Below are 23,093 nucleotides of genomic sequence, written 5' to 3'. Positions count from 1 at the left end.
AACCAGGAGGGTTGCTGTAGGGGTTAAGTGTGTCTTAGGGAATGATTCTAACTGTGGGGGGGGGGGGGGGGATAGGCTATGTGTACCACGACACTGATCACCGCTCCAGATTACAGGAAGCTGTGAACAGTGTCAGTGTCACTAGGCAGAATGGGGAAATGCTAGTTTACATCAGCATTTCCCCATTCATCGAGTCCTCAGGACCTGCGATAACACTCCCGGAGCTTGCGGCGGGCGCGCACGCTCACAAGCCACGTCTTAAAGGGCAACGTACAGGTACGTTAGTATGCCTGTATGTGAAGGTGAACTCAGCCTTTACGTTTAGCCTCATAAACAAAGGCTAGAAAGCTCCATTTGCTGGCTGGGAACACCTACACAGTAAATATTAATATGTACTATTTCATAGTGACTTGACCCCAAAAATGAAAAGCAATGATTGAAATAGTAGTTTGTAGTATTAAAATTAAAAATAATGTATACTGGCATTATGATGCCAAGCTTTGGGCGCAGATTGAGCAAGCGCAAACTGACTTACTATTGCAAGGTATCCCGTGGTGCTACGAAGCCTTAAAAAAACATCCTGTATTAGGAACTACAATTCGCATAAACTCACACCTCTTTACACAGGCCTCCCTATCCACATGAGATTCCCCTCTATTCCCAATATTAGGTAACCCACATTTTCTTCTGGGCTCCGTGACCAGGAATTTTGGGCGCTATTTCTAGCTGGTCACTCACTACCAAGCATTTCACTTTCTGTTGGAGGACCGTTGGCCTTCTATTGATTCTCTAATGGAAAACTCAGGCCCCTTTCGAATAATTTTTTGGAGAACCCTTCAATTACACCATTATTTACATTCTTTGCCTAACCCGAGGGAGTTTGGTCATAATATGACTACCTTTGAGGAACACTGCTCAGACGAAGAAACTCTACCTTGAGTTCTTTCCAAAACTTACAACCTATCGATCACCCCTTCCGAACAACCATGTTTACCCTGCTTGAAGAAGTGGGAAACAGACCTAAACCACACCATCACACCAGAACAACAAAAATTATTAGATTCTCTGTAAAATCATCCATTTGCAAGAAGATCCAGGAAAACAACTTTAAAATTTTGGCAAGGTGGTACCGTACCCCTCATATGCTACATAAATTTTGCCCCAATACCACTGACCGCAGCTGGAGATGTCAGGAGGGTAGGGGAATGATGCTCCATATTTTTTGATCTTGCCCTAAGCTTGAACACTTCTGGAGAGAGGTCCGGAAGATTATCCGGGAGTTCACTGACTTTGAGATTCCTGACGACCCAGCTTTTTTCTTACTACATGTTTCGGCCATCTTGGCAAAAAAGTATGAAAAATCCATAATACTTCACCTATTGAATGGTGCCAAAACTTGCATTCCCCATAAGTGGAAAAATCAGCAACCACCAACTATCAGTTGTTGGCTCCGTAAAGTGGAGGAAATCCATAAGATGGAGGACTCACAGCGCAGCATAAACAGAAGAAGTACTCCAAGACCTGGAGACTATGGAACGTGTCTGACCTTTCTGAAGAAGGCAAAGTTCTTATGGGTCCATAATTTCTTTAGCAGTCTCTACTTCCTACATATCCATATTATAAAACTTGGTATCACCTTAAAGGGGTTGTAAACCCTTGTGGTTTTTCAGCTTAATGCATTCTATGCATTAAGCTGAAAAACCTTCTCTCATGCTGCAACTCCCCAGACCCCTCCCCCCTCCGTTTTACTTACCTGAACCCTGTCTTTCTCACCCTGGGGATGAGCACACCAGCTATGGCTGTTGTCTCGTGTCCTGACTGGATAGATCGATAGCAGCACAGCCATTGGCTCCTGCTGCTGTGAATGAAATCCAATGACACGGGTGCCAGGGGGCGGAGCCAAATCCTGCTTTCTGTGTCAATAGACGCAGAAACAGGGCGCTGGAGCGTGCCCGCACAGATGTCCCGAAAGAGAGTGCTTTTCCGATGGGGCACTCGAGAAGAGGAGGATCGGGGCCACTCTGTGCAAAACCAACTACACAGTGGAGGTAAGTGTGACATGTTTGTTTTTAAAAAAAATAAATAGTGAGGGTTTAGTAAACCTTTCAGCTTTCAGTACCCTTCACTCCCCCCCCCTTTTTTCCCCCTCCCTCTCTCTCTCATTACCTTCTCTGGCTTTTTTCATTCTGCCATTGCCCTTATATAGAAAAAAGGGGGGAATGGGCAGTTCCGTATCTCTTTTTGTGTGGTTTAGTTCTTAGATTATGCACAGAAAGGATAAACCTAGATTTGAATTACTCTCTATGTTGTTTTCAGGATTTTTGCGGGTTACCACACTGGTTTACTGATTGCAAATGTTGTATGCTATACCATTGGATATTCAAATGTCTATATACTATTGATTTACTGTTTCATATCTGCCTGTTCTTGGCCTTAAATAAAATATTTGAAAAACATTAATAAATAATGTATGCAAAATCACTATGCATTTTCTTATAAATGAATATACTATACGATATATTAGCAAACTAGAGCATATAACATTTTTTAACAGTGATAAACTATAAAACATAGGTGTTAGAATAAAAACTTGTAACAGTGATAAACTATAAAACATAGGTGTTAGAATGCAAGTTATAATTCGTTTTCTATTACATTTGTGATTAATCACTGCTGTTTCAGAGTGAAATGCTGATATGCAAAAGAAATCAAGATGCTTCTGTTGTATTTCCCTACTTGTGTGAGAGTGATTGTACAATCTTGTTTGACATCTGTAAAGTTTACACAGAGGGCAACTTAGACAGAGCAGTTGTTATGTATGTAGCCTAATGGTGTTTAGTGATTTTTAAATCCTATAATGTATATTTGTTTGCTGGAGGATTGTGTGATGTTTAAAAATAGTGAGGTAGAGCAGCTAATATAGGTGTTATCTAGGGAAACATATTTGGTTTTAAGCTTTCTTACCTTTTTGCCGGATACAATCACCACAAAGCAAGCTACGACGGTGATTGCAATCATAATGTAACAAGCTTTAATGCGTGCTTTGTTTTGAGCTCTAACCAGCATTTCCAGCCTAAACAAAAGAAGACAGTATTTCAGAGGCAAGACTTTCTTATTCAGCTGACTTATTGTTTATTATCACTAAAATATTAAGATCTAGTCACACTTTTGCATCTAAAAATGCATCCATTCTTATATGTTTTGCTTTTGCTTCAATACTCACCCTATCTTTGGCATTGTCTCCTACTGGCTTACCACTGTGCTATCAAGTGTCAGTCCTCTTTGGGACTGAATGATGTTCAGTCTTGTGGACTGAATGATGCCCAGTGCTATTGAAGTCACTTCCTGTGAGCCTTGAGCATCATCTGGCCACCCTGGACTCATGGGTGAGGGAGTGAGCTAGAATTGGCTTTTAAAGATGAAGTTTAATTAAAAAATTCTTACAGCTTTTATCACATAACTTACCTGTTAAGAATTATGTCCCACATTGTGCAGACACCTAGATCCTGGGGAAATCTTCATACAGGAATATCTGCCCTCTTCCTGTGTTTTTGGGTCTGAATGTTGTTGTCTTTTAGATTGAATGACACCCAGTGCTATTCAACCAACTTCATGAGAGCCCAGGGCACTCTAGACTCAAAGGAAATTGTCATTACTCAGCACCACTCTCTGCGGCTTTCAGGACCTGTTCACTGCTGGAGGAAGAGGAGGATCTGGAACACCGTGAATAGACTTAAAACTTCTGTAAAAAAGTATGTATACAAGTGCAGTGCAGCAAATGGGTGACGAAGCAAGCTGGAGTTGAACTTTTAAAGCTTCTGCTTGAAGACCCAAAGCTATCAACCCACAAAGCATCAGAAGTTCAGAGACAGGAAGAGGACAGGCATCCCTGAAATAAAGATTTCTCCAGGATTTAGCTGCCTGAAGAATATTGGACATACTTCATTGCAGGTAAGTGATGTAAGTTGTAGAAATATGTTTAGCTAAATTTCAGCTTTCTTGGAGAAGTTTTGGATTTGGAAAAAACACATGTACTCATCTCCTTACAATGTGCTGCAGCTGTCCCACATTGGCTCCAACACCATTCCAATATTGGATGAAGGGAAGACTCTGGACAGCCGCACTCAAAATCAAATGCCTTTATTAAAAAAAGGAGGTAATAATCCAAAACATACAAGCCACAGCAAACAACGGATCACAGGACTGACACATTTCACACTTTCAAAAGTGCTTATTCATAGCTAAGTGTAACTAGTAACAGCCTTAACTAACTAATGCCGGCTGCCCAGGCTCAAACCTTTCCAGAGAGCAAAATACACAGCAAGAGCCCAATGCTGAGAGGGTCCTAGTCCAGGGAGAACCCCAGCAAGCTGGCCCAGAGGAGAGCCACGTGCTCCAGTAGACAATTAATATATAAACAGCACTGGCAGGATAAACCTACAATAAATATACAAATAAATATAAATCTGTGAACCTAATACCAAAGACATAATAGTAGCTGTTACAAAGGTGCTAAACCTCACAAAGTAGAAGATGATATATGTATATACAGCGCTTATAGGATATCTATAAACCAAGCCAGAGGCATAACTAAAACCTTCAGGGCACTGATGCAAGAAAGCACAAAGGGCCCCCCTGACCCCCATCAGCATGTCAGTTTTTCAGGCAGACCCAATTGGACACTCCATTCTCGTTTATGGAGTGACAGGTTTAAACAGAAATGCGCCCGTTAACACCTGCTGACATCCAATCCGATCCACTAAAAACAGATGAATGAGGATCCCCTTCTGTCTGGTGGACCGGATTGGATGGCAGTTGGGTATAAACAGACAGGTGGTCCACTTACATCTGCCCACCCATAGAGGAGATAGAGGAGAACAGGCTTTGTCTGTGTCTGCTCTGCATAAGTGGAGTGGACATGGACCAGCCATCCGTCTGCTCAGCGGGGATTAATGGACAGATTCTTTACTGAGCAGATGGACTCCTGGCAGAGCCCAACCTGTGAAAAAGGGGCCTTAAGGATAAGAAAGGAGTGAATAGGTGGGGGTCTAGGTAGTAAGAGTACATTAAGTACCTGAAATAAATAAATGAAGGAGTACAGAGAAAGCACTAAGGCTGCATTATAGGGACAGGACAGATAGTAGATGAATACATTCGGGTGGAAAGGGTGTCAGACATTTGGGAGTGTGGAATGACCAGAGCTGAGGGCGGGTTCTGCAGGGGCGTGTATAGTGCAGATTTATGGACGGTAGAGCAGATAGGACAAAAAAAGGATAAAGTTAACAGGAAAAAAAGTTCAAGAGGATCACTGCTAACTTACTGCATGATTGTGGAGGGAAGGTAGAGAGAGGTGCTGACCACTGGCGAAGATGAGCAGATTAAGTGAGACTGAGGAAGAAGGTGAAGTGACATGGGGAAGAGAACATGCTGAGAGCCGGGGGCGGGGGGGAGTGAGTAATAGTTGCAGAAAGAAGGAGAGATAAGGCAAAGTTCGAGTGACTGGAGCTCAGGAATTAGCATTGTATGCATACGAAGGGGAAAAACAGTCTCTCCTGTCAGAAAGGAGAAGTGGCAGAAGCTCCCTGTGTGTCCCTCACTCCCCCCTCCTCACCTCACAGATTAAGAGCACCTGGGGCAGGCTCTTCACTAAGTGTCCATTCTGTCCTTCTTGCCATCTTGGGGCCCCTTCCACAGTGGCAGAATGCCAGGGCCCACCTGCAAGTGAGACTGGTGCGACCCTGGTAATTCCGCCACTGGACCAAGTGACAAAAAAACAGGGATCAATTGATATAACCCTGCAGTGATATTTACAACATAATAGTAAAAATATACTTTCAATAATCAAAGTAGTAAGTGCCCCAAATAAAGTGCATATGTGCTCCAAAAAAATAGCTGGTGCCATGTGCCACACTCCCCTCTTGTGAACCCACTCAGCAGAAATCATAGATCTCCAGCTTTGCAGTCTGGGGTCAAAAAAGCTGTGATCAATCAGATCTAGTAAAACCGGATGTATATACAGGGGCCTCTTCCAAAAGTATTCAGGGACTTTTCAGAGTCAGCGACCAAGCTCAAAGGACGGGGAGAAAAAGAAAGGACTCATAGTGAAGTACTGTAAAAAATGTGAAGAATTGCGCATCTGAGGCGCCACTTAGACAAAGGCTGAATAAACAGGCATCAGTACAACCAGAAAACGCCGCTGGTCAGCATGCATTCTTGTCCTTGATGACACCCTGGAGGAGGGGTGAAACACGATGATGCACTTCCAGATTCATCAAACCATTGACGGCATATCTTTCCCTCTGTGGGCGTTTGTCCCTTTGGAAATTTTTATTTGGAAAGTCTGAATCAGATGTTGAAAGTTATGTACACAGTATATGAAAATCGAACAATCGTTCCTCGTGCGGAATTTTTCTTCTGATTTTCTTATAGTGTGTAGCGAGCGTTAAGTGGTTCTAAGGGCAGGAGGTTTTATTTTTATCTTAATGCTTTCAATGCATTAGGATATACAATCTTCTGTATGCAGCAGCCCCCCTAATACTTACCTGAGCTCCATCTTGATCCAGAAAAATAGCACAAGAGCATCGGCTGTCCCTCCTGATTTGTTGAGACACAGCAGCGGGTGCCATTGGTTCCTGCTGCTGTCAATCAAAGTTAGTAAGCCAATGAGGAGAGAGAGGATCTGGGCTGCTCTGTGCAAAACCACTACATAGAGCAGGTAAGTATGACATGTTTGTTATTTTTCAACAAAAAAAAAAAGACTTTAATATCACTTTAAGTATGTTTGTGTAATGTATCCAGTTGATATGATACAAGATAAAATAATTATATCTATTGATATCATTTTTTTTTAAGTAAAACAGAAAACTCTAATTAAAAACTGTTTCAGTACCGTGAAAATGGCTTGACTTGAACACCAGAACATCTTAAATTATTTAATGAGTGGAAATGATAACTATAATTGATTTTGAAATTGGAACAGAACGAACACATAAATGGTTGGCAAAGGAAGGACAGAAGAAGCTTTCATCTTGAATTAAGAGTCAGTTTTTGGCAAGACCTGTGCTGCAACTGTCACGTACACAATAGCCCTGTCGCACAGATAATATAACTATCTAAGTATTAATGAAAATTAGGTCTACACAGCTTGTTCTTATATAGATTCCATGTACGCCTGCAGGAAAGTAGATGGGGTGTTTGTTCGGTTGCTTTTTGATGATTGTGACTTGAAATATCTACATTTCAATCTCTATAGCCATGTTTATTTTTCAACAAAATGTAAACTTTTGTTTTTTCTTTTAAATCAATGCTCTGTTGAAAAAAATTGTATTAAAATCATGAAAAATATGAATGTGCTCTTAGTGCCAAGGGCCTGAAACACATTGGGGTTAATTTACTAAAATGCAAAAACAACCAACAGAAGACAGCGCACCAGAGAAACTTTAGTATGGTAAAACATGAAAGTAATTTATTAAATAATATTAGAATTTGAATCGAAGAAAGTAGATTGCATTGTATCTAGATGACAGATGTCAATTGGTTATGTTGAGAACATCAATTTCTTCATTGAGGCCATCCGGCGAAAGGGAACCCATCAGGTATATCCAAAAAGTTTCCCTCCGACAGAGGAGGGAAAACCTTTCGTTATCCGTTAGGGTCCCCTTTGGGATGGCCTCAATTGCAAACACCTCCATTTTTTTGAAGTGTCTATTATGAAACTGACGAAAATGACGCGAAATGCTATGTTTGATGCAGCCCTTTTTGGTCAAGCGGCGGTGTGTTCTCCCACTCTAACACGTAAGGCCCGTATGGTACGACCTACTTAGAGGAGACCACAGGTACAGTGTAAAACATAAATCACATACTCCATGGAGCACGTGATAAATTGTTTTATTTCGAAGGTCTTGCCCTTGGGTGTAGTGATGGTGGAGTGACCATTTGGAATGGATTGGCAAGTTAAGCAGCCTCTTTTGCAACATTGGAACTCCACTACCCAGCATGCACCACACCGCTCATTCAGAGCCCAAACCATCGGATTGGCACACATCCAGGAGCAGGACACCCACACAGACACAGAGCGGTGGCGATCCATTTTCTTCCTTCATCCACTGACAGTGAGTGACTTTAGGAACACAGTTCCTTTATGTGCATTTTGTGAGCTCCTTTTTCATCAAGCCACGTCACCTCCCTCCTCTAGGTGAGGACTTTATGTGGTCATCAACCCCCTGTGCCCTAGCAGGTTGGCGGCAGTGCAGTTTGTTGTTTCACAAACACAGACTATAGGTGAGGATTTATTGCTAAAAATCTGCTGATTTTTGCTTTTTAGATCCCAGGAGCGATCGGATGTCTTTGTCACCATTTTTTTATCTATTATTTAATAAATGACTTTCATGTTTTACCATACTAAAGTTTCTCTGGTGCACTGTCTTCTGTTGGTTGTTTTTGCATCTTATCCCACTGAGTCCAAAGTGGTTAAACAGCTGCACATTGATATAGACTAAAGGGCATCAATATAAACAGCTAGTAGTTTGTCACATAGACAACCACCTTCAACAAAAGGAAAGTTCATTTGTGCGCCAAAGACTTTTTTGGATTTAATTTACTAAAAGAATGGAGCATGTTTACTTTGGAAAGTGAATGTTCCTAATAGCTTTGTAAATGAGGGTAAGCTGTGTCAGTCATCAATTCATGGGTTTGGTTGACCACAGCTTTACCGTATTTACTAAGCTAATGAAAATGCAAAGTGAAAACTCTTTAATAGTGAACAGCCTCACACATTTAGTAATATATTCTCTATTGCAGCTCAAAGGAGTAAACTATCTTCATTGTGTTAAGTTGGTTTTACCAGTGGTGGGGATATACTTTAAAGCTCATAAAAATACAGTTTAAGGGCTTAACACTCTTTTTGAAGTTTAAAGAGAAATTCTACCTTTTGCAAAAAAGTAGTAAATGCAGCAACGTTGACCTAGTGATCAATGTGCATATCCAATTTTTTTTTTCCTGCAGAGCAATGCATCTCAGGTGACTGCATCAGCAGTGTGATGCACAGGCTCTTGCAATGTTTTCCCAAACATCACACCCATTACTTTTTTTAAAATAGGCCCATACACGTGTAGAAGTACACTCCGATGTTGGTGATTACTGGTGCATGATGTTTTCTGTGGGCAAAAATATGCTGCTCCCAGGCGCCACAGCAACAGATATGTATTAAGCTGAACACCGATACGCTGTACTTTAAGGCTGTGTTCAAGAGGCCTAACAGGGACTGCAGCCGAAAGTCAGACTAAAGAAAGAGAGAACAGGGACCAGAGGACAGTGTACATTTAGAGTTTAAATATCTGGTATGCCATGTCAGTGGCTGCAGAAAATCTGTGCTCATAAATTTTGTCATCGGTCCATAAATATAGTACCATATATATATATATATACAGTGGATAGAAAAAGTCTACGCACCTCTGTTTAAAATGTCAGCATAGCTCCCAACTATCCCTGATTTGACCCAATGTCCCGCTGTCCCTCTTTCTTCCTTATCTGTCCCTCATTTTGGTTTGATGTATATAGTTGTATATAAAATGCCCTATTTATCTTTCAAAAAGTGTTTTCCCAGTGCTAAACCTTTCATCCAATTTCTGAATTGCTGCATTTGTAAATTTGTAAATGCATTTGTAAAAAATTTGTCAAAGATAAATCATTTGAGAACTTTTTCCACCTTTAATGTGACCTATAAACTGTACATCTTAATTAAAAAATGTAAATTGAAAAGTAAACTGAAATCTTTAAGGGGGGGGTTTGAGTAAAACTAAAATAATAAAAACTAAAATAATGTGGTTTCATGAGTGTGCACACCCTCTTATAACTGGGGATGTAGGTGTGTTCAGAATTAAGCAATCACATTCAGATGTACAGTGCCTTTGAGGCCGGGTTCACACTATAGCGATGCGGGAACGCGTTTACCCGCATCGCACACCTCCCGCCGGCAGTTCACACTGCCCTATGCGGACGGCTGGGAGTGTCAATGTTATGTTAATGACACCCCCAGATCCGTTGGCATATCGCAGTGCGATCTGCCGACTCGCACAGGAATCGGATCGCATGGTGTGAACCCCCATGCGATCCGATTCTGTTGCGGACCCAAAAAAGGGTCCCGTGCGAGTTTGCTGCGGGAGCGCTGCGAATTCAGCCATACTATCTGTATGGCTGAACTCGCATCGCTACGGAGATCGGATGTGATTTGCTGTGCGAATCACATCCGGATCTCCCCCCGCAGCGGTGTGAACCGGGCCTCAAAAGTATTCACCTCCCTTGGCTTTTTACCTATTTTGTTACATTGCCATCTTAGTTCAGTGTTTTTTTAATCTGAATTATATATGATGAATCAGAACACAATAGTCTAAGTTGGTGAAATAAAATTAGAAAAATATATACATAAAACTATTTTTCAGAAATAAAAAACTGATAATTGGCATGTGCGTATGTATTCACCCCCTTTGTTATGAAGCCCATAAAAAGCTCTGGTACAACCAATTACCTTAAGAAGTCACATAATTAGTGAAATGATGTCCACCTGTGTGCAATCTAAGTGTCACATGAACTGTCATTACATATACACACACCTTTTTGAAAGGCCCCAGAGGCTGCAATGCCTAAGCAAGAGGCACCACTAACCAAACACTGACACGAAGACCAAAGAACTCTCCAAACACGTAAGGAACAATGTTGTTGAGAAGTATAAGTCAGGGTTAGATTATAAAAAAAAAAAATATCTTTGATGATCCCTAGGAGCACCATCAAATCTACCATAACCCAATGGAAAGAAGATGGCACAACAGTAAACCTGCCAAGAGATGGCTGCACACCAAAGCTCATGGACCGGGCAAGGAGGGCATTAATCAGAGGCAGCACAGAGACCTAAGGTAACCCTGGAGGAGTTACAGAGTTCCACAGCAGAGACTGGAGTATCTGTACATAGGACGACAATAAGCCGTATGCTCCATAGAGTTGGGCTTTATGGCAGAGTGGCCAGGAGAAAGCCATTACTTTCAGCAAAAAACAAAATGGCACATTTTGAGTTTGCGAAAAGACATGTGGGAGACTCCCAAAATGTATGGAGGAAGGTGCTCTGGTCTGATGAGACTAAAAATGAACATTTAAATTGGCAGCATCATGCTGTGGGGATGTTTTTCAGCAGTCGGGACTGGAAAACTGCTCAGAGTTGAGGGAAAAATGGATGGTGCTAAATACAGGGATATTCTTGAGTAAAATCTGTACCACACTTGTGTGTGATTTGAGGCTAGGACAGAGGTTCACCTTCCAGCAGGACAATGACTCCAAGCACACTGCTAAATCAACACTTCAGTGGTTTAAGGGGAAACATGCAATTGTGTTAGAATGGTATGGACAAAGCCCAGACCTCAATCCAATTGAAAATCTGTGGTCAGACTTAAAGACTGCTGTTCACAAGCTCAAACCATCCTACTTGAAGGAACTGGAGCAGTTTTGGAAGGAAGAATGGGCAAAAATCCCAGTGGTAAGATGTGTCAAGCTCATAGAGACTTATGAAAAGTGACTTGGAGCTGTGATAGCCACAAAAGGTGGCTTTACAAAGTATTGACTTCAGGGGGTGAATAGTTATGCACGTTGACTTTTTCTGTTATTTAATTTACTGCTTTATTTATTTGCTTCACAATAAAAAAAAAAATCTTCAAAGTTGTGGGCATGTTCAGTAAATTAAATGATGCAAAGGCAACAAAACACGAAAAATGCCAAGGGGAGTGAATATGTTTGCAAGGCGCTGTATGTTAAATAGGAGATGAAGAAGGCATCCCCATGAAGAAGTCACATGACGTAACGCGTAGGGATTGGCCAGAGGACGAACCGGAAGTAGAGTAAGGCGGGAGGAAGTTGTCATTATACCCTCTTCCTGATTGTGCTTGTTTTTGCAATTAAAATGTGAGAGTCTTTACTGCTTTTTAATAAATTTACCTGCCGTTTTTTAAACTACTACACTATGGAAGTCTCCTGTTTCTCTCTCTCCCCCTCCTCTCTCTTATTTTGAGCCATACACTGTGAAATAGAAGTGAAGATCCATTTCACCTGTTCTGGAAGCTGGGACTGGCCCTCTAGTGGCGGAATTGTATCATTGCATCCCTCCTTTGGATTTCCTGATGGCTATTATTTATTATTTATGAATGAAATAAGAGAATCCTGGAGTTTGTTTGATTTGCTTATTCACTTCGTTTAAAGGTGAGAGTTCTGGGAGCCTTGAGTAGCGGACATTTTATTATTGTTCTATCATTAAACCTTTTTTCCATTTTTTTATATATTTTTTATATATTTTTATGCGTGCTGTTTTTTGGACTATATTTTTTTTCACGGCATTGTATGTATGCACATATTTATATTATTTTGAATTTGTGTATTTTATTTGAGTGGCACGATTTGCGCAGGACCCACCCCTTTATATTCATTATTTGATAGTTTGTGCTCACTATTTTGTCCTGCTGCATTTTTTAGTTAGCATTTGCACTTTATATCACTCAGGCTCTTTTTCACAGCATCTGTGTTTCATTATATCTGATTTTGGATTTTGTTCCACTTTAGTCACTTATTACCACTTAGCGGCGCGAAGGCTGACCACTTTTATAACCAGAATAACTATGTTACTATGTAAGGTGCTTTGGTGGGGATCCCCCCTACCCCAAAGCCCAAAGTTGCACTGGTGTGAACAAGGGCTTAGATAGTGTGGAAAGAGTTTAGAACACCTGTCTGTTTTTCTTTTTTGATTGCTGTCTGTGTTCATGTTAAGGAGATTCACCCAGTTTTTTGCCCTGGTGGCTGTTATCACCTAAAGAGAAAATCTGAAATCTAAAATGGTCATCTGACCAGGAATAGAGGGGCAATCTTCCAATAGGGACCCAAGTTCTGGTGACCCTGCTGACTACCAGGGATTTTCCCACTTTTTACGGATCTCCAATAATTTCCTGTTGTGATTATGGGACAGGAAGCGAAGGGAAGTCCAATGGGACACTGATGGCAAAAATGTTGCCTTCGGTTTGACTTTAACCACTTTCAGACCGGACCAATTTGCTGGTCAAAGACCAGACCACTTTTTGCGATTCGGCACTGCGTCGCTTTAACTGACAATTGCGCGGTCATGCGACGTGGCTCCCAAACAAAATTGACGTCCTTTTTTTCCCACAAATAGAGCTTTCTTTTGGTGGTATTTGATCATCCCTGCGGTTTTTATTTTTTGCGCTATAAAGAAAAATAGAGCGACAATTTTGAAAAAAACTCATTTTTTTTTACTTTTTGTTATAATAAATATCCCCCAAAAATATATAAAAAAACATTTTTTTCCCTCAGTTTAGGCCGATACGTATTCTTCTACATGTTTTTGGTAAAAAAAATCACAATAAGCGATTATTGATTGGTTTGCGCAAAAGTTATAGCGTTTAGAAAATAGGGATAGTTTTATAGCATTTTTATTAATATTTTTTTATTATTATTTTTTTTACTAGTAATGACGGCGATCAGCGATTTTTATTGTGACCGCGACATTGTGGGGGACCCATCGGACATTTTTGACACATTTTTGGGACCATTGTCATTTATACAGTAATCACTGCTATATAAATGCAGTGATTCCTGTGTAAATGACACTGGCAGTGAAGGGGTTAACCAGGGGGTGGCAGTGTAGAGGTTAAGTGTTCCTAGGGGTGTGTTACTAACTGTGGGGGGGTTGGGCTTTCATTTAGTGAACACTGATCTCTGCTCCAATCACATGGAGCAGAGATCAGCATCACTAGTTGCTAGGCAGAATGGAGAAATGCTGTTTACTCGGCATTTGCTCCATTTGGCCGCTCCGTGAGACGATCGCGGGGATGCCCACGGCGATCGAGTCCGCGGGTCCCGCGACCAGACTCACGGGGGTCCCGACCAGCGCGGGAGCGCGCCGCCGGCGGCGCGCTCCCGATGGCAGGGCGGCATTGAATATTGGACGTACCTGTACGCCAATATGCCTGCCCGTGCCATTCTGTCGACGTACATCGTCGTGCGCTGGTCGGGAAGTGGTTAATCTATGCTGGAACCACACAAAAAGGTCATATTTCTTCACCTTCCACTTACTTGGAAGGAACTGAATTTAAATAAGATACAAACTTATAGTAAACCATGAGTGCTTTTAGAGGACATGGATATGGATACTTGGGAGTTGCAAAAATACAGTAACACCCCTCTCATATTGAAATGTGGAAAAGGAAAGAGAATTTTCTGAGACTTTAGCAGGCAGTCCAAAAAAATTCACAGTAATGCATGAGCTGCCTGTCTAAAGGCCTGTACACACGATATGAAAATCGGATAGAAAAATTTGTACGATGAGCTGTCTGCTGATTTTCAGATCATTAGTACGGTGCTTTTGACAGTCGATTTTGCTTTTTCATCAGACAAAAACTGGATGTGCAGACTATAAAATTTTTGACAGATGTGAACTCGTCTGATTTTCGTTTCATTAGTATGCTTTTCGTACAAAAAAAATCATAAGAACAAGACTATGAATGCTCAGAAACAAAAGAATACATGCAAAACTATTCAACATATTCTGTTCGCCGAAAATTTTCGCATTGTGAGTAACCACCTCACTTTTGACATGAGACTAGCATGCCACAAAAAACGGATGTTTGGTCATCCGAAAATCTAAGCGTTTGTATGAGGCTTTAGAAACATGTAGCTTTACCTTCCATAACATTGTTTTTTCCTTCCAGGTGTGTAGGGGAAACCATACTAGCCAGCAATTACTCTGGTCCCTTGTCACATCTCACTTTCCAATAGGATATCTTTCTATGGACTACTAAGGGTCTCCATTGGGCAGTGAAGGCTTTCCTATGTTGAAACTATGTGTTATTGCTACCCTATAACTAGTATCTATTTCACGTGATGCTTCAGTCAGCTTTCTATGCAGTAACAATACTGCACTTCTTCTCCCTTAGTACCATGGGTATGGTGGAAATAGGGGAGAGGAGATATGGAGAAAAACAATATTAAATAAAATCTCTCATGTGGCACTGCCCCAACAACCTGCCATCCATGACATCAGCCCACAGGTGCCATTTACTGTATATGGTCATATGGATGACTGGAAGTTGATGAAAAAAGCCATAGTGTAAACAGTTTCTAAATGACCACACATCTTTTTTTAAAGACATTTATAACTTTAAATAAACATATTAGTTTCATAAATATACTTTTGACAATATTCATCTGCTTTTTATTAAGCCTCAATTTGATAAGGATTTTCCATGATATGTGCTGGTTATTTATGGCTACTTAATTTAATTATTTTACCCAAGGGCCACTTGTAAGTCTATAAAAAAATATACGCCACTTTTTGACAGTTTTAAATAAGCATTTATAACCTAGTATGGGATGCCTGAATTGTTTTTTAAAGCCTTATTAAAGCCTTATTCCTTAAAGCCCTACTCTAGTTTGGGGCAGCATCTGGAATGGGTAAGTATTGCTACGGAAGTCTATGATTTGGGTGAGTATTGCAACAAAAGCACCTTTTTAATTTTAACAAATGATGGAGATTGTTTTAAATAATTAACTATTTGTATTAATTTTTCAAAATGAGAAAAAGATAACAAACAGCGGACACAGAGCTAGCATCAGACCAATGTGAATATTTATTTTTTAAATGTCTTGGGAAGCTGGAGTTTGGATTTAGTATTTGGACAATAATTTGATTGTTAAGATTGGTTGGTAATTTATTTATTTTTTTGCCAAAGTAAATATTAAAACATATTGAGTATATTTATGATATTCATGCAACTTAATTTGAATGTGCTTTATGATGCAATTCATATATGGTCAGTAAATATAATTACAACTGATTATTAATATAATGGATTATGAAGTAAAATAGGTCAGATCCTATAGGCACATTTTCTAGCTGACCTGCAGCACTGTACAAGTAGATATATTTCCTTTTCAGTTAAGTTGCTCCAACCAAGAAATTAAAGGGCACATTGTAATTGGCTTTGCATAAATCTGGCCATACAAAAATGATTACTGGTATCCTTGATTATGCTAAATTAAATTTAAAGGTATACTCCAATTAAGTCTTGAAATAAGTATAGAATCATCTACCGTTTTTCTGTTGTTATGCAGGCATGGTGTTCGGGACACTAATTGAATCTTAAAGTAATCTGATTTTCTTCTGGGACACAGTTATTTAAGTTGGCCAAACACTGGTAGATTTTTGAATGGATGTTCAAATGAAAAATTGTATGAAAATTCTCAGTATAATCGGTGACAAAATTTCTTGCTTTTAACATTTGATTTGGGAATGAATGATGAATGGACTTTCCTAAACAAAAAACAACATATACTGTTAGAAATTTGTATGACTGACAAAAATGTTTCATCCTGCTCTTGAATTTTCTCAGCATTGTGATCAAAAACAAACATTGATTAGAAAATTTAAAATGTTAACACCTTTTGCTAGTGTATGACCAGCATTTGCGTCTAGATGTCCATGACACATATTTGTAACTACAGTGGTTATTTAAAGTGTCACTAACTGTAGCCAACGTTTTTCTTTGGTTTGATTAGAGTGAGAAAGAGTTATAAGTATTTGTTACCCCATCATTTCATATTCCTTATATGTGCCTTTTGTGCTTAGTATTTGAATGAAAAAGTATCCTGTTCTCTTTGTATTTCTTCCTTTTTGTGAAACTCCTGGCGTTCCTGTCAGTCCCTCTGCTTTCCTATTAAAAACTGACCACACACCTCTCTAGCTATGCTGGGAACTCAGCCTGCTCTTCTCCAATGATCAGACTTGTCCTGACACCCCCCCCCCCCACACAGCCATTCACTGGGAAGCTCAGTGTACTGCTGCTTCTCCTCCCCCCAGCTCTTATTCAGCTGAGAACAGAGGAAATGTGAACACTTAAATCAAAAGGGAAAAATATATTTATAATGTTTTTATATCTATACAAAAATGCTTTTCCTTTCATTTCTATCTCAAACTCAATGGGTTGTTTCACAAGGTTATTGTTTACAATAATTTAAAAATTTTTGAATTTTTTGTCTATGTTTGACTCAACTGCGGTGAGTCTCTGTGAAGTCTGTACAGGAAATGGGGGGTTGGTTGTCACTGGGACAGGGCACAGACAGAAACAAAATATTGTTAGAAGCTCTAACCCTTTCATATTCTACAAAAATTGTGTTTTGTCTTTGTCTGTGTCCCTGTTATGTGGGGTACACACTATAAGAAAATTGGGCAAACGGTCATCCGATTTTCCTCGTTGTTTCACAGCAAATCTCTCAAAAATTCTCATACAACAAAGGCTTTTTCTTTGTTGTTTATTGTTTCTGATCATGTGCAGTCTTTCGTTTCAGATTTTTCTTGTACGAAAATCAAACGAAAATGGCACGCATTAAGTGAAAATTGGTTGTTCTGTTCCCATACGAGAAAAATGTTGTAGCTTGTACCTTTGAAAATTTTCATTCAGAAGGTCGGAATCGGCTGTAGAAAGTTGTGTTCACACTATACGAAAATCGTACAAAAGTTTTTGGGATGAAAATTCTCACGCAATTTTCTTATGTGTGTACGAGCCTTTAGAGAGATTTCCCACTTCTACCTGACCTGAGAGAAAGTGATCAGAAATATCACCAATGGAGATACAGTCATACATAGAAGGTACCCCTTCATTTCAAAATGCTTAGTTTGCCTACTACTAGTTTCTTAACTACACGACACAAGCACAAACCACTAGTCTTGTACTCTGCAAAAAAGAGTCTTGTACTGTAGCATTGTTGGTCCTTTGTCTTCATTTAGAGGCCTGTGGACAGTGTATCATGTTTTCAAGCTTTATTTTATCAGCTTAGTTAATAATAGCACTGCTTGTCCACTACAGTATTCACCATAAAAGTAAATTGAATGAAGCCTTACGGAATGGTTGGTGGAATATCCGCTTCTGATTTGAAACGTCCTGTCCACTTTAGTATTTTTTTATCAAACCGATTTGGCTTGCAGCGAGAAATGTTTTTGGCATCACCTAGGACCATGAACACAATAGTTTACTGTAGAAATAGTAAAATGATGATACAAACACATGATATGTGATTTTTGTACAATATGGGGCATGTCTTTTGGATTTTACTTTGAAGAACATTGGGAAGATTGCTTTTTTATATATGTGCCTATAATGTGACTATTCAGGTAATGTGGAAGACCAAGCCTGAGCAATGTGTGACAGCACAGCTGCTTGTAATCTCCATCTCGAGAACATGTGACAGGGTTGACAACAGAGGAGTATAATTGGATGCCAGCTAAAGCATAACAGGAAGTGTCGGAACAAGGACAGTGCTTACATTGAATGAGAAGTCTCCCTTGTGCTGGCAGCTGCTGTCTTAGTTGAAATCTTCAATCTTCTGCCCCCCCCCCATATTCCTATAGTGGCAATCTTCCAATTTGTCAAGAGTGCTGACTGCATCGCCTGCCCTCTTCCATTCATAGAAGCCATGCTATAGCTTCCATCAATGAAAAGTGATCCATAATGGATGAGGCACTTCTCATTGATTGTTAAGTATTGTCTCTTGTGCTAATTGGGTTTTTACTGCAGTCCATAAAAAAGATTTTCTCTCCTTTCCTGTCAGACTGGATGTGATGGGAACTCTAGAAAAGCAAAACAGGGAGAAATAACACCTTGTATTAGAGTAGTGGAAGGCTAAAACCCCTGATACTTTTTTATTTGTGCCTCTGTCCCAGTGCAGGTTTACCTGTCTGGTAAAACTGTTGTCAACACATGAAGTTAAATCTCTCTAATGGAGCCCTAGATAGTGGTAAAATATCAGCAGGGATTGTGATCCTTTCTCATTCTATCTATCTAAAGGCAATGTCTTGGCTTTGATACATACTTTAAAGCAGAGTTCCTGGACATGCCTAACTAATTTTAAAATATATCCTCCTCCCTCCTAACACCTATTCTTACTAATCTGCCAGAGGTCAGTTACAGAAGATAGAGAGCATTCAGGTAATTCCTGAGTAGTGATGTCACCTATTGGCTTACTATGGCTCATCCGTTGTCTACACTCAATCTTCAACCCTGCAGCGGCACTGACTGACATAGGGAAGCTGGATCATGGGACCAGACTGGAGCGGCATGAAAATGGGTAAGTATAGGTTTGTAAGCATAGCCGTTGGGAGGGAAGAGTATTTTTAGGACTACTTGGTCATATCCTACAGATTTTAAAAGGAATTTTGGAATTAAATTAAAGCTGTGTCCCCCCCCCCCCTCTCCAAAAGTAAAGTCAGCAACTACACATGCTGTAGATGCTGATTTTTAATAATAGGAGACTTACCTGTCCTGAAATCCAGTGATGTCGGCACCCCAGCTGATGTTTCCATTGGCTGTTGGGTGCTGCCCCCACCATTGTCGGCTTCACTGGCGGGTGCCTACTGTGCGAATCACGCTGTGCTCTCTCACTGGCCTGGCAGCAGGGGAAAGAGGAGGGAGGAGGAGGGACCGAATTTGTGATGTACCTTGAGGTTCAATGGAAGAGGGGACCGGGTACCTGTCAAATACAGGTACACGCTCCCCCCCCCCCCCCCCCCGAAAGGTACTAAATGTGGCACCGGAGAGGGAGAGGAATTCATTTATTATCTTATACATGCTTTAGTAAAGAAAACCCAAAGTTTACCTAACATATGTATTGTTTTATGATGCCAACTTTTGCACCACTTTTGGTATATCCCAAACTAGAATGTTGTTTGTAAATACAGTGATACAGAGATATAGAAAAGGAATTGCAGTTTGATTTCAATAAAAGGTGCTACAACATTCACACATTAAAATATTCAGTATTTTTGGGATCTGAATGAACTTTTCAAGCAGCATAAAATGGCTGCTAAACAGCAAGTAAGTTGTATGCAATGGGATTTTTTTGTTTTTTTTGTTTAAGGAATAGGGACTGTTCATTTAGGAAAGTAAATGTTTGCTCAGTTTAGTGAATAAAGTAAAGTTATATTTACTTTGAATATCCAATAATTTGTGAGAGAGAAAAATTTAAAATCAGGATTTTGTTTGCTCATTATTGGATAAATAAACTGAAAACTAAGTGAACATACAAATTCCAAATTAAACAGTCTCTATTGCTTTAGTAAACCATCCCAAATGTAACAATAAATAAATATAAAATAAATAACAATAAATAAATATAAATATAAAAACCCAAATGGAACAATATAAAACAAAATCTGTGCAGATGTAATGCCATTGATGAATTATGTTTTTCAAGCTTTAATTGTTTGTATGTATAATTTTGCTGTGTTACATATCATAGCACCAACAGTGAGTTCAAATAAATACAAAATACACACATATGTAAAATCCCAAGCACAGTTCCATGTGTTATATACTGTATATGATACAGGTAATAGTATTTTCGCAAGCATGTATATTTCCATGTAATTAATCTTCTGTTCTTGTATACATGTCTAAGGTTAAAACCAATTATATATCAAAACTTACCTCCAGTGTTGCATTCTCTAGTGTATGCATAAACAAACTGTCCAAATCTCATGCATCTTCTTGCAAAACCGACAGTAGTCATCGTTTCCCAAATTCTGTTTGGTGTATTCTTTCAATAGCCTTAATATTCCCATCTCTGAGTTAAATTACATCATGGAAAAGTACCAGATTATTTTTTTTTTATGTTTAACAACGTCACCACTGCTTAGACCATCCTCTGCTCCCAAGACTTTGTGATTTCAAGCCCTGAGAACAGATATCCAAGTCTGTCATTTGAGTTCACACAGTCCTGGCACTGTGACAAAAATTCTACCTTCAATTTGTAAAGATGAACTTCACCAATACCCTTGTTTTCAATTGAGGACAGTGAAGTAATTTAACATAACCAATAATGCAATTATTATGAACGCTAATATCTGATACTGTTAAAAATGTTATGGCTGTGTACTTAAACACTTGTGACATTTGAAATATAGTCTACTCAGAGTATTCTTTTTGCATCAGGGTTTTTTTTTTCCTGTTCAGACTTGCTCAGTTGAGGAACAATAGCAGGTATTCATTTCAATTTTTAAATTGAGAAATTAAAACGCTGTTGAAGTTCTATTGCTGTCAGAAGCCTTACTGGGGATATTTCCCCCTGCTTCCTGTCATGGTGACAACTCTGTCACCAAGAGAGAAATTGGGGAAAAAAAAGAATAAGATACTAATAAATATAGCTAATGCGGGTTCTAGTTTTTTCCTACTTTGATTAAAAATAAAGTTTATTTCTCATTGCAGCTGTGAGTACCCGAATCCTGTCCTGGTGTCACTGTTGTCACATGAAGTGAAAGGAACTTTCCTAACAGAACCCTGGACAATAGAAGATTTGGCATGATGTAAACCTTTCCAACACTATTTAAAACTAAAAGATAGAAATGTGTCTTGGTTAAAAAGACACCTTGGCAGCGTAGAGCTGGGCCCATTTTCATGACTTCACATATAGGCATCCCTGTTTTGTCAGTGGCAGGCTCAATCTAGAACCCCCAGCACTGTGATTGCGTTGTCACCAACAGCTCCCAGTCACAGAGCGACATAACGAAGCTGGTAGAACGGGCTACCTATCATGTAATAACTGTGATAGCCAGTGAATGTTAAAGGCAAAATGCACTATTGTCTTTGGGCCCTATTATGGAAATAAACAACAAATATTCCACACATATATGGTATTTCAATACACATCTGGAGTAGGAGAATTTTTTTTTCTGGTGGTGGGTAATGGTAATGGCAAGAAAAATTCAACTAACGTTTTAAAAATTCCTTTTGCTATTTTGGGCCAGTTTTTATTTGATAGTAAAACAAAATCAGGAGATATTCATTAACATGTACTACCAAATGAAGGCTAAACTTGTCATGGGAAAAACAAGGTATAACAGATTGGGATACACCAGTAGTTGCAAAGATATGTACACTTTTACTAACACATGCCAAAGTTTCAAAACTGGATTCAATTTTTAAGGTTTGTTTTACCTGCCATTAGGTGATTAAATGCTCTGACATGTGAAAATAATTGAAGCTCCATGTGCTGATCTATCTAGGCATGCTGCCTTGAGCAAGTCTGGACTTATAGTAATTGGAACACATTTTATCCCACTGACACAGTATCACATGCCTGGTTGAATATAAAAACAACAAATGGACCATTTACCTCTAGGTTACATGTCCTTGTTGGTGACAATATAAAGGGAACAGAGTAATATGGGTGTCGAAAGTCTTGAGTCTTGGCCTAGAAGTGCTTCTGAGGAGCTGTAGCTTACCCAGGGCCAGATAGTCTCACAGAATTTGTCATTGCAGGCATCAATAGCTGTTCATAGATGGGCTTGCAAGGGAAGCAGAACAGCAGGCAGAGTCCCTTGGTCAGTAAACAGGCCTATTTAGTAGCAGATGGACAGAAATAAGACATGGTAAGGAGATAAGCTGGGCCAGCAACTTGTAAGGCAGGAACAAGCTGTGTAAGCAATGAGTAAGCAGGAAAAAGCCAGGTCAGCAATTAGTAAGCAGGAACAAGCAATAGTCACGAGGCAAGCCGGGTCAACAACTGTTAAGCAGCAACAAGACATGGTTATTGGACAAGCTGGGTCAGCAGGAAAAGGATCAGGTGCACAGGTCAAGAAGCTAAAGCGGAGGACACTGAGCCTTAAATATGCTTTTTGGCCCTAACTCTAGAATTGGATGTGTATTTGCTTGAGCATGTCAGCTGCACAGCATGCCTGCAGCTGGAGATGACACATATTTACTGTATATAGCACCAATAATTGGCACAGTACTTTATATACCGTACCATCACATCATTCCCTGACCTTGAGGAACTTACAGTCTGAAGTCCCTATCTTACATGTATACATACAGGCACATACCAGGGCCAATTTAGACAGGTGTCAAATAACCTAACAGCATGTCTTTGGAGTGTGGAAGAAAGCCAGAGTACCTGGAGGAAAGCCATGCAGGCACAGGAAGAACATGCAGACTTTATGCAGATAGCATTCTTTTTGGGTTTCAAACCCAGGACCTCAGTGATGCAAAACAGAAGTG

The 23,093-nt window shown here is 39.8% G+C and overlaps 1 protein-coding gene across 1 annotated transcript in view; it reads right to left on the bottom strand.

Annotated features, from left to right (window-relative positions):
- Positions 1–20,670, bottom strand: part of FAM162B (family with sequence similarity 162 member B) — a 30,025-nt gene extending 9,355 nt beyond the window's left edge. Inside the window, exons 1-3 of the mRNA XM_077490299.1 lie at positions 20,526–20,670; positions 17,945–18,050; positions 2,965–3,073 (exon numbers count right to left, since the gene is read on the bottom strand). Of these exons, the coding sequence (XP_077346425.1) occupies positions 2,965–3,073; positions 17,945–18,050; positions 20,526–20,607 (297 nt within the window). The 5' untranslated portion in view covers positions 20,608–20,670. The remainder of the gene's footprint in view (positions 1–2,964; positions 3,074–17,944; positions 18,051–20,525) is intronic.
- Between the last annotated feature and the right edge of the window lie 2,423 nt (positions 20,671–23,093).

This window comes from Lithobates pipiens, unplaced genomic scaffold (assembly GCF_037356315.1).
Source record: "Lithobates pipiens isolate NorthernLeopardFrog02 unplaced genomic scaffold, aLitPip1_a1.2 Scaffold_18, whole genome shotgun sequence".
Classification (NCBI taxonomy): Eukaryota; Metazoa; Chordata; class Amphibia; order Anura; family Ranidae; genus Lithobates; species Lithobates pipiens.
Note: the sequence above shows the minus strand (reverse complement) of the source record. Positions and strands in the feature narration are given on the sequence as shown.